The sequence below is a fragment of the Puma concolor genome, chromosome A3 (genome assembly GCF_028749965.1).
Source record: "Puma concolor isolate L17-30 chromosome A3, mPumCon1.1.hap2, whole genome shotgun sequence".
In the NCBI taxonomy this organism is placed as follows: Eukaryota; Metazoa; Chordata; class Mammalia; order Carnivora; family Felidae; genus Puma; species Puma concolor.
The window spans coordinates 37,523,929-37,540,986 of NC_141669.1; the positions used below are offsets into that span (position 1 = coordinate 37,523,929).

The following is a 17,058-nucleotide window of genomic DNA, read 5'->3' on the forward strand; positions in this document are numbered from 1 at the left end:
TCCCAACTAGGAAGTGAGAGGAAAAATGGAAAGGAAAGAATCAGAGAAAAGGATTTCTTAAATATGTGTATGAAATCCTGTGCAGGCCTCTGAGTGAGCCATGTGTGAAACTGACCAAGAATGACACCGTAAAAGATGTGAGAACTAAACACTGATCTGTAACACCATTCAGTTCTCAGGCTGTCCTCTGGGTAGCACAGAAGTTGGTGCTGACCACAATCTCATTAAGACAACTGACAAAAGAAAAAAATACAGGCCCCAGAAATACTGCTCTCCCTGGCCCAAGAATCAGGAAAGAAGTAGCCTAACAAGATTGAAAACTTTTAGACAATAACCAACCAACTCCAGACAAACACCATGGGAAAAACTGTGCCCCACCTCTCATCCCTGTCAGCAATGGCCAAGAAGGGTACCTAGACTTCCATTCTAACCAGCTGTAACAAGGCACAAATTTGGAGACAAATTTAAAAAAAGAAGAAGAAAAAATACAAACAGAACTACGGATTCACAAGAATGTAAAGCAGCGTTCAGAACACTCACACACCACTGAAGGGAAGGAGTAAAGGGAGACGTTGTAGACCAGTACAACTGGTACAACTTAAACCTCAGATGACAATTTGGCACCACATGGCCAAGATGAATACGCATAGACTCAGAAGGTTAAGAGATGTGTGTAAGAATTTTTTTAAAGCATTATTAGAGGAAACAACCAAAGTAACACAAATACTAGTGCCGGTAAAATGGTAAAAGTTTTGGTAAAACCAAAGGACTACTATGTAACAGTGAATGAGTAAACAGCTACACATTGACATAGATAAACCTAAAAATTATAATAATGTTGAACAAAAGAATGAAGTCATATATGGTATGATTTCCTTTATATAAAAATTCCAATTTGGGGCGCCTGGGTGGCGCAGTCGGTTAAGCGTCCGACTTCAGCCAGGTCACGATCTCGCGGTCCGTGAGTTCGAGCCCCGCGTCAGGCTCTGGGCTGATGGCTCAGAGCCTGGAGCCTGTTTCCGATTCTGTGTCTCCCTCTCTCTCTGCCCCTCCCCCGTTCATGCTCTGTCTCTCTCTGTCCCAAAAATAAAAATAAAAACATTGAAAAAAAAAAATTTTTAAATTCCAATTTAAGGAAAACTAAACAACTTACTCCTTAGTGGCATGTAGATAATTGCAAAAAAGCTAGTAATAAAAATAAGGAACTGATTTATTACAAAAGCCTGGATGGTGTCTGTCCAGAGGGAGGCAGGGAACACCCTGCAGACTATAAAGATACTGGCACCATTCTAGTTCTTAACCCGGTAGTGGTTACATGAAGGGTCATTTCATTATTCTTCAAATTATATACACGTATTTAAATTTCATAATTTAAATTTGTGAAATTTATATTATTCTGTATGTAAATGTCACAACTGTTAAAAAATATATATATGGCCAACATATTATACATTTAATGAAACTTTACAAAAACTTTGAGACTTAACAAAGCTACCCATACATCAGTTTCAAAACTACATTCTTTTTTTTTTAACATTTTTTCATTTTTTTTTCTTTCAACATATGAAATTTATTGTCAAATTGGTTTCCATACAACACCCAGTGCTCATCCCAAAAGGTGCCCTCCTCAATACCCATCACCCACCCTCCCCTCCCTCCCACCCCCCATCAACCCTTAGTTTGTTCTCAGTTTTTAAGAGTCTCTTATAACATTTATTCATCTTTGAGAGTGAGAGAGACAGAGCATGAGCAGGGGATGGGCAGAGAGAGAGGGAAACACAGAATCCGAAGCAGGCTCCAGGCTCCGAGCTGTCAGCACAGGGGCCGATGAGGGGCTCGAACTCACTGACTACAAGATCATGACCTGAGCTGAAGTCAGACGCTTAACCAAATGAGCTACCCAGGTGCCCCTCAGAACTACATCCTTTATAAAACTTCAGGTTAACTTTTTTTTTTAATAATCCATCCATACTCATTAAAGGTTCCCCATCTGTGCCAGGTTCATAGCACCAATCCATCTAATGGCAGTGAGTCCTAGGCCTCCAAACTGGAACCAACCTAAACTGGAGACCATGTTTTCAACTCTTAGAAAAATCTTCTGCCAAATCCTACAGCCAGGGGGTAACTCATATTAAATATTAAACAAATGAACATTAAAAAATAATAATCAAGGAGGTTGTTGTACAAAAGGATGAAATGCTATATTACTTACCCGAACCACTCCTGTGTACAGCACCAGGTTTCCGCTGCCTTCAAGGACCAGCATGGTATCTATCTTCTGCAAAAAAAAAAAAAAAGACAAAAATTTTATTTTCCAATCTGGGCAACTATAAAACATAAAGATTTTCAACTTCTCAAGAAATGTGCCTGCATTTACCTCCACTGGAGCTGCATCCTTGGCGTGTATGTTGGTGATGGAGCCAAAGATGAGCTGAGTTTTATCATTACTCTCTTGAAACTTTACACAGCTAAATATTAAAATAAAAAGAGAAACAAACTACTGATATGTGCAACAAGCTGTACCAAGCTCAAAGGTATTCTAATGACTGGAAAAAGCCAATTTCTAATGGTTACATATTGTATGATTCCATTTATGTAACATTTTCAAATGACAAAATTATAGAGGCGGAGAACAGATTAGTGGTCACCAGGGGTCAGGGACGGGGGTGGGTGGGTATGCTGCATGGGACTATAAAAGAGCAGCATGAGGGACATCTTTGAAGTAATAAAAAAGCTCTGTATTCTCACTATGGTGTTTGCACAAACCAACATGTGGGAAAACTTCATGGAATCATACAAACACACACAAATGAGTACATGTAAAACTGACAAGGTTTACAATAAGGTCTGCAGATTGTACTAACGTCAATTTCCTTGTTTTGATATTGTACTATAGTTATAGAAGAGGTTACCTTTGGCAAATAGAGTGCAGGGTATGCAGGACCCCCCCTACTATTTTACAACTGCCTATGTTTTATAATTATTTCAAAATAAAAAGGTAAATAAGTGGACAAAAGATCTGAATACACATTTTACCTAAGAAGATAAATGAATGGCTAATAAGCACATGAGAAGATGCTCAACATCATAAGTCATTAGGGAAATACAAATTAAAAACACTCACACCCACTAGAATGGCTACAAAGAGACTGACAATATCTGATGTTGTCCACAATAAAGAGACTGGGACTCTCATAGATTGCCGGTGGGAATACAAAAGGGCACAGCCTATTTGGAAAGCAGTTTGGCAGTATCTTAAAAAGTTAACATGAATTTACTATTCAACCCAACAATTTCACTCCTTTTTCAAGAAAAAAGAAATCATAGATGTCCACACAAAGATTTCTGCTCCAATGTTCATCGGGGCATAATTCACAATGGTCAAAAAGTGGAAACAAACCAAATGTCCATCAACCAATGAATGGATAAACATAATGTGGTGTATCTACACAAAGGACTACTACACAGCAAGAGGAATAAAGAACTCATACATGTTACAACATGGTAGATCCTAAAAATCATTATGCTAAGTGAAAGAAGTCAGCCACAAAAAAAATACATTTTGTATGATTCTATAAAATCTCCAGAAAAGGCAGATCTACTAGACAGAAAGCCTATAAAGTGGTTATTTGAGGTTGGGAGTGAGCAGACTGCAAATCAAACACAAGGGATATTTTTAAGGGGACAGAAATGTTATAAAACTGGATTACAGTGATGGCTACATTAGCCCTGTACGTTTACTAAAAATCACTGAAGTGTACACTCAAAACATGTTAATTCTTTTGGTATGTAAAATATTTCAGTAAAGCTACTTAAGTCAAAAAAAAGAAAAGAAGAAAAAGCAGCCCTAAGTTTACTTACACAGAATCAATGGGAAATCTACGCACTTACCGTAACTGGAGCTCGGACTCCACTAAAAAGCACAAGAACTTCTGCCCACATAGGTCAGACGTAATAAACACTTTTGAGGCCTGTGAATTTTTCTCTCTGTAGTAGATATGGTAATAAAGTGACTGTCAACGCTGGTTCCAAAATCTACCATGGTAACTATTAATGAAAATATTCTGCAAGAAATCTTAAAACCACTTGGGCCAAGCAGTTACAGTGAAGACCCAAAAAACACTTCTAAGATTAGAACTTCATGATCTCTAGGATTCTTTTCAGCTCTCTGATTCTGAGTCCATTCCACAGCTTTTTTGGGGGAATAAATTATAATAAATTTAATCATTATCAGTGACCTTTTTAATTCCATATTATTAAAGTTATCTACTGCTAAGCAATGCAAACTTGAATTCCTATCCCTTGTAAGGTATAAGGGGTCAGACTTCTTATAACATGACCTCTCCTATCTATCCTTTCTTCCTCTCAGATTAGGCTCTACTTCATCCCTCTTTTTAAAACCATACCTCTAATTCCCAATGATTTCTTTCTGGAGTGGTACAGAAAACCATAATTCTGTAAAATAAGGATCTGCAATATTTTCAATTTGCCAATAGATATGTAAAGACAATGATTTTTAAATGTAGGAAATTTTTATTTGTAAGAAACAAAAACAGAGAAGCTACTTCAACATTGTATTCACAGCCTTACCTTTCTCCAGCTATACCCATTCCCTAACCCCTAAGAAAATGCATTTGCCTTCTGTTTCACAGAGAAGATGCGGCTGTAAGGCTTGAGCCCAATCTCCTGCCCTATGTATCTGATAACCATCCCCATCTTTCATCTCTACCCACCCACCTCCCCCCAACACCCCCCCTAAAGCCTAATCTCTCCACTTGTGCTCCTTTCTGGTTCCTCATTCCATTCATCATTTCCTCTCTCCTGTATTTTTTTAATGCTTTCCCTACTTTGGGTATATTCCTTACAGCCTACTCTTTCATATTAAGATAAAAATCTTGAAACATGAGGATGGACTGAATATTAAATCATATAAAGGACTTACTGTTAATTGGCTGGGTATAAAAATGGCACCGTGGTTAGGAAAGATGTCCTTACATTTTAGGGATATGCAGAGAGATATTTAGTCACGAAGACTAATTTTCTCTAATGTAATTCAGCAACAACAAAATTCTCCCTTGACCCTGACACTCCCTCTTTTGCTTCCTCATCCCCAAAGGCAATCCTTAAAATAATCTGTATGTCAACGTTCACTCCCCCAGTCCATATTTACTTCTTCCACTGCATTCCACTCCACAATCCCTCTCCAAGGGCTCTGGCCAAGGTCACCAGTGAACTCTCTGCCATCCAGGTACCTCCTCTCTGAGCTCCTCTCTTAGTGCCACACCTCACCAGCACCTGACAATACTGGCAGCTTTCTTTCTGAAAGGCTCTCTCTTCTTATTTCCCGTGACAACTCTGCTGCTTCTCCCACCTGCGCTCTCCCACTTTGTCTCTCTGTAGCAGTTTTGTCTCTTTTCTCTTTTCACTTCCAAAAACTTAAGTTTCCAACATTTCAGTCCCTAGCCCTCTGACTCTATACCACCTGATCAACTATTTGGAAGTCTGAGACCCCTTATGAGCATATACTGAGTATTTAAACCTTCTCCTTAGGAAGAGGCCTATACACATGTGCACAGGATTACTGCATGATGCCAGCTTCCAGAACCTCTGCAACTGCAAGTTCATCCACAGGCCTCCAGGAACCCAACTTCCACACACTCGTTAACTTCCAATCCACCTCCTTGCGTCAATCATCACTTAGAAGCCAACAACTTCCTTCCACATTTATTGCTCTGCTCTTTCCCCTGAGTTTATGACCCACACATAAAGCACCTCCTTAACAGCCCTCATTAAACAGACCATCTGTAAAGGGTAATCGCTCTCTCTCTCTCTCAAGCCGCCCCTTTCTCAGCACTTGCCCTTCCTTCCTGCACAAGCAAAGCGAGAGTATTTACACATACCACACACTCATACTTCTGAACTTCTGATCCCCCTGCCTATGTGCCCTTCTTCCCTTTCCCACCTGGCAAATACCTATTCATCTTTCCAAAGCCCTACCAAAGAGTAGGCACTTGCCTCTGTGTCACCATCCTTTAGCTGTCTCTTTTTGAACAGGGACAGTGACCAATTTGCCTGTGAACCCACAGCCAGTAGCACACACACTGGAGTGGGCTGAATTAATAAATGATTAAAGAGAACATAAAACATAAAAGTCGCCCAACCGACTGAGCCACCCAGGCGCCCCGCCTTTTAATTTTTTAATATAATCAGTTGTTAATATTTATAAAAATACAGAGATAAATGTTAAGGCTACATCAGTTTCAATAGAGGATATTAGTGATATTAAAGTGTTTATAGGGGCGCCTGGGTGGCGCAGTCGGTTAAGCGTCCGACTTCAGCCAGGTCACGATCTCGCGGTCTGTGAGTTCGAGCCCCGCGTCGGGCTCTGGGCTGATGGCTCAGAGCTTGGAGCCTGTTTCCGATTCTGTGTCTCCCTCTCTCTCTGCCCCTCGCCCGTTCATGCTCTGTCTCTCTCTGTCCCAAAAATAAATAAACGTTGAAAAAAAAAAAAAATTTAAAGTGTTTATAAAAATATTCTTTTATCATTTCCTATTTCTTCCTTAGTAGTAATAATCTCTCAGATTTGAGGTGTTTGATGTTTTAGAGAGATTAATGATGTTTCTGTAGATTAAGAAACCTGGGATTTTATAGCACTTTTTTTAAAGTTTTCTCTTTATGTTGGTTGAGTGTCAGCTGTTGTTTTTGGGAAACACAACTCAGACCTCTGGGAAACATCATTAATCTCTCTAAAACATCAAACACCTCAAATCTGAGAGATTATTACTACTAAGGAAGAAATAGGAAATGATAAAAGAATATTTTTATAAACACTTTAATATCACTAATATCCTCTATTGAAACTGATGTAGCCTTAACATTTATCTCTGTATTTTTATAAATATTAACAACTGATTATATTAAAAAATTAAAAGGAGGGGCGCCTGGGTGGCTCAGTCGGTTGGGCGGCCGACTTCGGCTCAGGTCATGATCTCGCAGTCCGTGAGTTCGAGCCCCGCGTCGGGCTCTGTGCTGACAGCTCAGAGCCTGGAGCCTGTTTCGGATTCTGTGTCTCCCTCTCTCTGACCCTCCCCCATTCATGCTTTGTCTCTCTCTGTCTCAAAAATAAATAAACGTTAAAAAAAAAAAATTAAAAAAAAAAATTAAAAGGAAACTTCAGGCAAAATACCAAGTAATTTCTAAGACTTATATCAACATTTTTCTTTGGATATAAAAATATATACTCCAAACCTTATATTAGTAATCGTTTCTGTCCATAAATGGTCAATACAAAGTTCAGGAACAATTGGCTCTGTTTCTGGTGCAAGGAAGGAGCCATTAGAATTACTATTCGGAGAATGAGAAATACTATGTCTCTTTGGAGACTGATTATGGCTTGAAAGGTTGAACCTCTGCACCCCTGAAAAAGAGTGCACTCCTAAGGCAGGAGAATGAGCACGACTGCAAAATAAACAGAGAGAGGGCATCACAGTTAATAAGGCAGGCTGACAGAACACGGTTTCCAATCATACTTTCCAAAACTATGTACCGAGTGCATTCATGGCTTAATCCCAGTCAGAAAAACATTTTTTTAAGGGAATAATTAAATGGTTCACATTAACATATTCTAAAGATTTAAAATTCTTGTTAGAATTCATCCTTTTAAAAACTGAAGCTTGAGTTCGTTTTCTGTCTTAGAAAATGAACTGTTTATATTATTCAAAAAAGGTCCAAACTACATTCCTATATATTCAGACATGTACATACCAACAAAACTATGCCCCTCTATTACCAGATAGATATTAACAAAAACAAAAATGCTAATGCAAATTAAGACCAAAAAAATACATACATATATTTATTTGCAACTAATATTCATCAAATTGCTGTCACTCAGTGGAAGAAATGAGGCAACCAATCTGATGACAATAGGCAGCTTCTAAATAGGACTTATTTTATAAAACTGCCAGGAGACCTAGATGTCTTAGCAAAAGTAAAACAACTGGGATAATAGCTATTTTCCCTAAAAAATACCCCAAGAGTTGTCAACAGAAATTTTAAATCCTTCAAAACATTAAGAGAAAGTTTGAGAAGAAAGTATCTCTTTCTTGGGATATCTTGTTTAAAACAAGGACACACTTCCACACTTAATTCCCACCTTAGAGCTGCCATGTTGGAAATAGAAGGTGAACGAGAGTGGAGACTGGGTGAGGAGGTCGAGCGACTCTGACTGTGAATGGAGGAGTAATTCTGGAAAGGTGAAGCCACGGGGGAATCTCCTTTGGAGAGGCTTCTGAGGTGTGCTGTGAGGGAGCTACTAGTGGCCACATTCTGTGGGGTTCCCCCCTGTTCAGAGAACTTTAAGACAACATTCTCTTCCTTAAGTCAAAATGATGAGAAGGGGGGGAAAAAAAGGCAATAATTAGATCAAAAGGGTTATTTCCTGGTGAGAATTCAGGGTAGAAGCCAGTTATTAAAGACACAATATTTTTTTTTCCTAAGAAGCTCAGTCCATTTCACAAATGATTCTTCCAAATACATGTGAAAGTTCTCAGTGTTAAAATCCTTTCATAGTAACAAGTGACTTGCCTCTATCCTTACCTCTGTTTTGACTCTCCGGAGAGCCCACACAGAATGCAAACTTTGAACAGTGTCATAGGTCATTATAATGGAAGGGTCAGTGTTGAGAAAAACAATTTTCATTGCATGATCTACAACATATTGCACTCTTGATGAACCAAAAAGACCTTAAAGATAAAACAGAAATGACCAATGAATTTCATAAGACAGTTCTTTATGAAGAAACTTCATGCAACTCCTAAAGAGAAACCAAGCCAATTAAGACACAAAACCCGTGATTATAATTATATGTATTTTACATATAATATATATTTGTATGCATTTATTACATATAATTATATATTTTGTATATAATTATATACAATTATATAACCACCCTGAATTTTTAATAAATTTACTTTGGGTATCAACTCCCTCAAAATATATTAAAGATAAGAGTGTTACCAGTTTCAATTCCACATACATGCAATCCAATGATGAAAATCTGTGCCTACTCACCATTAAATCAGCCACAGGTAGAAGGTCTGTGACTACTCAACAGCTGACTGATTTGAAAATTGCAATCAAATATTCTGCCAAGTTTCACTGCTTTACTGTTCTTCTTCTGTATGAAATCTGTCCTTTATAATAACTATTCTAACAGAGTTGAACAGTACACTACTATTTACTGAGTATATATGCAAAAAAAAAAAAAATATATATATATACACACACACAGAGTATATATGCAAAATAAGTTTTTCCTAGTGAGTTTAGCTTTTACTTCTATAGTAGCCTGAATTGATTTCTATAACCTTATTAGCCAGCTTCCTCAACGATTCCCTCTCAGTTAAAATATTTTTTAAGTTTTAAATAATTATTTTATAAAAATAAGAAGTATTTCATAAAGAAATGAATAAAACCACTCATAATTTCACCATCTCAAAATATCTACTATTAACATATTAGGGAGTATTCCTCCTAGTGTTTTCTCCTATATATGTAACAACTTTTTATGCTTTTACAAAATTAGAATCATACTGTATTCAGTTTTATATTCTATTTAACATTATGAGTAAGCAATTCCTGAAATCATTAAATATTATTCAAAAATATGATCAATAATGGCTTCACACCATTCAGTCACAGACTCTAACATATTTATTTAGGTTGTAACTGTTACCAATATAATATAGAATTACTAACACGCTTTTCTCTTAAAAAAAAAAAAAAAACAGAGAATAAATAGCTTAGGCTTTGTGGACCCATGCTGATTTCTGCATGTTTTCTTCTACAACCCTTTAAAAACATAAAAACTTTAAAAACATAAGCCTTACAAAAACAAGCTACTGGCTGGATTTAGCCCATGCGCTGTAGTCTGCCAAGCCCTGATACAAAAGATTAAAACTTCAATGAAATTTCATATTGTGTGCTTTGGATAAAGTCCCAAATTGGTCAAAAAATATAAACATTTTGGGGTGCCTCAGTGGCTCAGTCAATTAAGCACTGACTTCACCTCAGGTCATGATCTCACGGCTCGTGAGTTCGAGGCCCATGTCAGGCTCCGTGCTGACAGCTCAGAGCCTGGAGCCTCCTTCAGATTCTGTGCCTTCCTCTCTCTCTGCCCCTCCCCTGCTTGTGCTCTGTCTCTCTGTCTCTCAAAAATAAATGAAAAACGTTTAAAAAAAAATTTTTTTTAATATACATATATAAACATTTTTTCAGTTTTCAAGTCCTCATTATTTACAATTATTTATCACATTTGGTCACATTTAAATTATTAAAATAAGCATCTAGAAATACCTGTAAGAAGTATTAAAAGTTCTGCATCTCAGCAAATTATTTCATTATGCACAGAGAAAGTGAATCACTAAAATTATACAGTACATACAGGCTGAAGAAACTACAATTTTTTCCTCAACAACAACAAAAAACTTAAGTTTATCAAAGTATTATTTATTTACTTATTAATTATTGAGGAACAGAGTCCAGAGCCATCTACAGGTAGGTTAGCAAGTATATCAATATTCCTGATTGATTACAGGTCCTATTTTTTTTCTTAACGTTTATTTATTTTTGAGACAGAGAGAGACAGAGCACGAATGGGGGAGGGTCAGAAAGAAAGGGAGACACAGAATCTGAAACAGGCTCCAGGCTCTGAACTGTCAGCACAGAGCCCAACACGAGGCTCAAACCCACACACATGAGATCATGACCTGTGCCAAAGTCAGACGCTTAACCAACTGAGCCACCCAGGCGCCCCATACAGGTCCTATTTTTAATAAAAGAATAACTGTTAAAACATGGTATTCAAGAAGATCTTGCTTCAGTATAAATTTCATAATAAAAATGTTTACACTATATTATTTCTATAAAACAAGCCCAATTTTCATATAAAGTTCCTTCAATTTCCTATCCCCCAAACTCAATAAAAAAGCTTATATGAAAGAACTTATAAAAATACACTTACTTCCAGATTTACAAACAAGTGGGGTTATTTCATCTAGTGGATGCAGCATGCTGAACATAGTGGGTAAAGGTTCTCTAGTAATAAACAGATATAAATCAATCACCAACACAAAATGATTCCATTTGTATGCAAATTTTACACTTTGCCTGCAAAAAAGTACCTTCTCCAGATTCCACAAGCAACTAGAAACCTGTCGCCTCAAAAAGCAACCCTCTAAACTTTTCCCAGTATCTTCTATTTCATTCCTAGAAATCCCTCCTCTTATACATGGTAATTCTGTGCATATACACACACACACACACTCTCCCTCCCTCCCTCCCTTTCTCTCTCTCTCTCTCTTTCTCTCTCTCTCTCTCATGGAAATCAGTACAGCCCAGGGAATATCTCCAAACAGCAGTCATCACATTACAGAACAGAGTAATGAATAAGCATAAGGCGGTCTTTTTTTTTTTTAACCTCTCTTAGTGGCAGTGTGTCTTTGACAACTAAGAAAGAAATTTAGTGTCTTATACCAACTTACAAAGAAGTACAAACAAAACAAAAAGGGAAGGAAAACTTCAAGTAAATAAAAAGGTGGCATTGTTTTAAGGAGTGACTTTTAAGAAGAGAAAAAAAACAGACCTCCTATCTAAACACAGCAAGATTAAAATCTTTAAGCAATTTTTTAAAAACCGTCAATAAACTTTTAAAAAAGGGGGGGGGGGGGGTGCCTGGGTAGCTCAGTCGGGTAAGCATCCGACTTCCGCTCAGTTCATGATCATCTCACAGTTGGTGGATTCAAGCCCCATGTCAGGCTCTGCGCTGTAAGGATTAAAGCTGTTAGCACAGAGCTTACTTCAGATCCTCTGTCCATCTCTCTCAAAAATACACATTCAAAAATACATACATACAAACATACATACAAGTGTCCACTACTTGTACCAGGCTATGACAGGTACTGTATGCTCATGCCCTTCAGTAAGCTCACAATTTATTAGGGAGACAAGGTAAAGATGCTACTAATAAGCACCTACCATTTACTGCACACCTAATATGTACTAAGTCCTATTTCAAGATTACATACATTAGCTCATTTAATCTTTGCATAAATCCTAAGAGTAAATGATCGTACTTCTATAACAGGTAAGGAAACTAAAGCTAAGAAAGCTCTAATGACCTGCCCAAAGTAACACAATGAAAAAATGACAGCACCAAGAACTGAGTCTTTTTATCTATAGTATGTGGTTGTTTAATTTTACTATGAGGTGAGGTGGATGGGAGGAAGCAGAAATAATTCGGTGCCAAGTCAGAAATAGAGCTCATGGAAATTATCATCATCCCAAACTTTTAGGTGAAAAATTTTACCTCAAAACATCAAAAAAGCCTGAACAATAATATACTGAACTGAGAAAGCTGAATACCTGGGTGGACCTGGAGGTAACTCATGTGTAGAACTGCTTCGTTCAAACAACAACCCATATTTGGTGGGCCAAACATTTGCAACCTATCAGGTAAAAGGATAGGAAAAAACAGAAGTAAAAGAAACTACTCTTCATAACATGTACTTAAGAAACTACAGAGCATTAGATTTTCTTCCAATTTAATAAAAGCTTTTCCAAACATGATCATTAACTATACATATGTGTGTATACATATATATGTGTACATACATATGTGTACACACACACACACACACACACACACACACACATATATATATATTTTTTTTTTAAGTCCAAGACAAAATCAAATCTAAGCAAGAGCTCAATCAGAAATCCCTGCCACTGGCTAATACTAGTACCAAAATGAGAATGTGATAAAATTTTAACAATAGCACTAGGTATGAAAAAGATGATGAGAAACAGGAAAAAGACTACTATTGCTTATGTGCTTTAATATTCCAAAATGATTTCTTTTTAAAATTTAAACTGAAAAAATCTCTCAGGAGAAAAAACCCATAATTAAATTTACTTCATTAAATAATTTATTTTTTGTGCAAAGGATGGAAAAATAGTATATTAAAGCTATTAAAATTTGGTTACTTTAAATTAATAAAAATAACATTCTTGATTACTACAAGATATAAGAACAGCAATACTTTTACAACCAATTAATTCAAGAACATTCTCCAACAAAATACAAAAACAGTGAAACACTCAACTTACCTGGAAAGGTAAAGAAGCTATATAATCCTTTCCTTCTATGCTATGCATGTTAATACATGAGCTTTGCAATATACATATGCATTTTTCTACTTCATCACTACCTGAAAAAAAAGGGTACAACCAGATTTATTCATTAAAAACAAAAAATCCCAACAATCAGAAACTGCCAATTCCCAACAGCACAAATTCTTTAATGTACCATATAAAAATGCATAGGTTGGGGCGCCTGGGTGGCGCAGTCGGTTAAGCGTCCGACTTCAGCCAGGTCACGATCTCGCGGTCCGTGAGTTCGAGCCCCGCGCCAGGCTCTGGGCTGATGGCTCAGAGCCTGGAGCCTGTTTCCGATTCTGTGTCTCCCTCTCTCTGCCCCTCCCCCGTTCATGCTCTGTCTCTCTCTGTCCCAAAAATAAATAAACGTTGAAAAAAAAAAAAAAATTAGAAATGCATAGGTTGAACCACTATTATTAGTGACTACATATTTTAAACAACAACCGCAACAAAAAAAACAAGCAGAGAAACATTTAGAGTAAGATGAAATGAAATTTCAAAAAGAAACTTACTGTAGGCCTTCTCAGATTTATCCTGTGATATGATGAAGTCACACCACAATGCCTAAAATCAAAACAAAATGCTTACCTGAGAAAACTGTATCTAAATGATAACCTATTCACTAATGGCATCTGACTAATAGCAATGACACCTACATCATACCTGTCCCTCCTCATCAGCTCAATATAATACACCACGGGAACAAAAAAGATGATAAAATTAGACTTAATTAATGATAAATATTATAAGGAAAGACAAACTATGTTTGCAAATAAGTTTTAGGAAAAGAGAAGGGAAGACGAAAATCCAAAAACCTACTGGACAGAAGCCCTGCAGCAAAAGTCAATTCCAATAATGGCCCACCCTCTATTATAGGTGATTACATTAGTAAATCTTACTATACAAAGCTAAAAGGTTACCGTAAGAGTTCAAAATTGCCAAGTTATTTTATAATCTCCAGACTTACATAATGATCTCATCATTCTTAGACTGTCCTAGACTCACTTTAGAAAAAATCTTTAGTGGCGCCTGGGTGGCTCAGTTGGTTAAGCGTCCAACTGCAGCTCAGGTCATGATCTCATGCTTGTGGGTTCGAGCCCTGTGTCAGGCTCTGTGCCAACAGTTCAGAGCCTGGAGCCTGCTTCAGATTCTGTGTCTCCCTCTCTCCGCCCCTGCCCACTCTCACTGTCTCTCTCTCAAGAATAAACAATAAACATTTAAAAAAAAAAAGAAAAAAGAAATAGAGAAAAAATCTTTAGAAAAATTAACATTTTCCTTAAAGGCCCCGCTTGTAAAATTCAAACTAGGAAAAGCCATTAGACTTCAACTGGCATGCTTAACAATCACTTATTGAAATTGTTTAACGGCATTTTGTATGTTTTTGTAATGGTAGTAAGATATAAATTTACCACTTTAACCATCTGTAAGTGTACAAATTCAGTGGCATTAAACACATTCACAATGTTGTACAACCTCATCACTATCTACTTCTGGAACTTTCTCATCACCCCAATCAGAAACTGTACCCATTAAACACTGACTCCCCATTTCTCCCTCCTCCCTGCCCCTAGTAACCTTTATACTACTTTCTGTCTCTATGAATTTGCCTCTTCTAAGAGCCTCATGAAACTGGAATCACACAGGATTTGTCCTTTTGTGTCTACCTTACCATACTTTCAATGTTTTGCCATGTTGTAGTATCAGAATTTCCTGCATTTTTTAAGGTTGAATAATAATCCTCTGTACGTATACAGCACACATTGCTTATCCATTCATCTGTTTTTGGACACCTGGCTGGTTCCACCTTCCGGCTACTGTGAGGGGCACTGCCATGAATATTGGTATACAAGTATTGGTCTGAGTCCCTGCTTTCAATTCTTTTTAGTTAATTTATTTATTTTTAGAGAGAGAGAGAGAGAAAATGAATATCCCAAGCAGGGTCTTCACTGTCAGCACAGAATCCGACACAGGGCTCAAACCCATGAACCACGAGATAACCTGAACCGAAATCAAGAGTCAGACAAACAACTGAGCCACCCAGGCGCCCCTCCCCTCCTGGCTTTAAACTCTTTTGAGGATATACCTACAAGTGGAATTCCTAGATCATATGGTAATCCTATATTTACCTTTTGGAGGAACCACCAAACTGTTTTCCACAGTGGTTACTTTCCATTCCCACCAGCAATGCACAGCATTCCAATTTTTCAACATCCTCACCAACACTCGTTATCTTTGGTTTTTTTAATAATCATCATCCTAGTAGGTGTGAAGTGGTATCTCACCATGGTTTTGATTTGCATTTGCCTGATAACTAATGATGCTGAGCGTCTTTTCATGTGCTTATTGGCCATTTGTAGATCTTTAGAGAAATGTCTACTTAAGTCCTGTGCCCATTTTTTAATTGGACTGCTTGCTCTGCTGTTGTTGAGTTGTAGGGGTTTTTAATGACAATTTAGCAAATACAAGTTCAAAGAAAAACAGGCACCAGAGCTGCACTCCAATCTGAAATCTCCAAAGTCTGCACTGTACCTCAGTCTCAACTTCCTCTTATGAAACTCTACCCTCCCAGGCTGTAAAACTAGATACTTCAGTCTCCTTTACCCCTAATATCTAAGAAGTCAGCTTGCCCCCTCTCCACCTATTTCCCTCAGCCTTGTCTCTCGCCTCCATCTCCCCATTGTCTTCAGGCGCCCATCTCTTTCGCCTGAACCGCCACCAAACAGTATTCCGGGCAACAGTTTCTCCAGTCAGTCCTATATGCTCCCACCAAACTAATCACTTCTCAAAATACAAAACTGATCATGTACTTTCCATTTGCAAAGTAGGGGATAAGCTGCCTTCTGCATACAGTTTAAAATACAAATTCCTGGGGCGCCTGGGTGGCTTAGTCAGTTAAGCGTCCGACTTCAGCTCAGGTCACAATCTCACAGTCCGTGAGTTCGAGCCCCGCGTCGGGCTCTGGGCTGATGGCTCAGAACCTGGAGCCTGCTTCTGGTTCTGTGTCTTCCTCTCTCTCTGCCCCTCCCCCGTTCATGCTCTGTCTCTCCGTCTCAAAAATAAATAAACGTTAAAAAAAAAATAAAATAAAATACAAATTCCTTGGTTCACATACAAGTTTAAGTTCGGATCTATCCAATACCTGCCAGCATCTACCCATAGCCACACCCTGAGTACAGCCATTCTGAATTTAGACAAAGTCATGTTTTTCCACACTCTTTACACTGAACATCTGTCTCACCTAAATCTAAGTTATTAATAGTTTGCCATATCTGTTTATATACATACATTTGCGTTCACGTGGGATTGAGGGGACACTATTTGAATTACACATCATGACACTTTACCCCTAAACACTTCATCATGCACTTCCTATAAATAAACATGGTTTCCTATATAGCCACAAAACCATTATCCTGCCTAAGAAAAAAAATGATTTTTGAACATCACTTAATATCCATTCCATTTGCAACTTTTTCAAATTTTCAAATTTTCCCAAAACTGTCTTTTTTAGCTGATTTTCTAGAACCAGAATTCAAAGTTCACTTAACAAGTTTCAAAAAATATTGCATTTGGTGATGTCCCCTTAGTCTCCTTTTAATCTAGACAAGTCTCCACCTTCTTTTCTTTCTCCCTGACTTTCTAAAGAGACCAGAATCTAGACTGTGCCCCCAATTGTTTTCTCATGGTGTTTTTTCTTTAAATTTTCTATTACGGGAAATTTTAAACATATATCAAGTAAACAGAGTAACATAAGTCCCATCAGCCAGCTTCAGTAATTACCAACCTTTGGCCATTCTTGTTTCATCTACACCTCCAACCCACTTCTCATCTCATGATAGT

At 37.6% G+C, this 17,058-nt stretch overlaps 1 protein-coding gene across 5 annotated transcripts in view; it reads right to left on the bottom strand.

Moving 5' to 3' along the window:
* The window catches only part of ANAPC1 (anaphase promoting complex subunit 1), a 97,649-nt gene that overhangs the window by 74,233 nt on the left and 6,358 nt on the right, over nucleotides 1-17,058 (bottom strand). For all 5 annotated transcript variants that reach the window (XM_025927120.2, XM_086700560.1, XM_086700562.1 and 2 more), the window contains 10 exons: nucleotides 13,731-13,782; nucleotides 13,171-13,271; nucleotides 12,427-12,509; nucleotides 11,027-11,100; nucleotides 8,599-8,744; nucleotides 8,156-8,376; nucleotides 7,249-7,458; nucleotides 3,892-3,987; nucleotides 2,378-2,468; nucleotides 2,213-2,278 (listed from right to left, as the gene is read on the bottom strand). In XM_025927120.2, coding sequence (XP_025782905.1) covers nucleotides 2,213-2,278; nucleotides 2,378-2,468; nucleotides 3,892-3,987; nucleotides 7,249-7,458; nucleotides 8,156-8,376; nucleotides 8,599-8,744; nucleotides 11,027-11,100; nucleotides 12,427-12,509; nucleotides 13,171-13,271; nucleotides 13,731-13,782 — 1,140 coding nt within the window. The remainder of the gene's footprint in view (nucleotides 1-2,212; nucleotides 2,279-2,377; nucleotides 2,469-3,891; nucleotides 3,988-7,248; nucleotides 7,459-8,155; nucleotides 8,377-8,598; nucleotides 8,745-11,026; nucleotides 11,101-12,426; nucleotides 12,510-13,170; nucleotides 13,272-13,730; nucleotides 13,783-17,058) is intronic.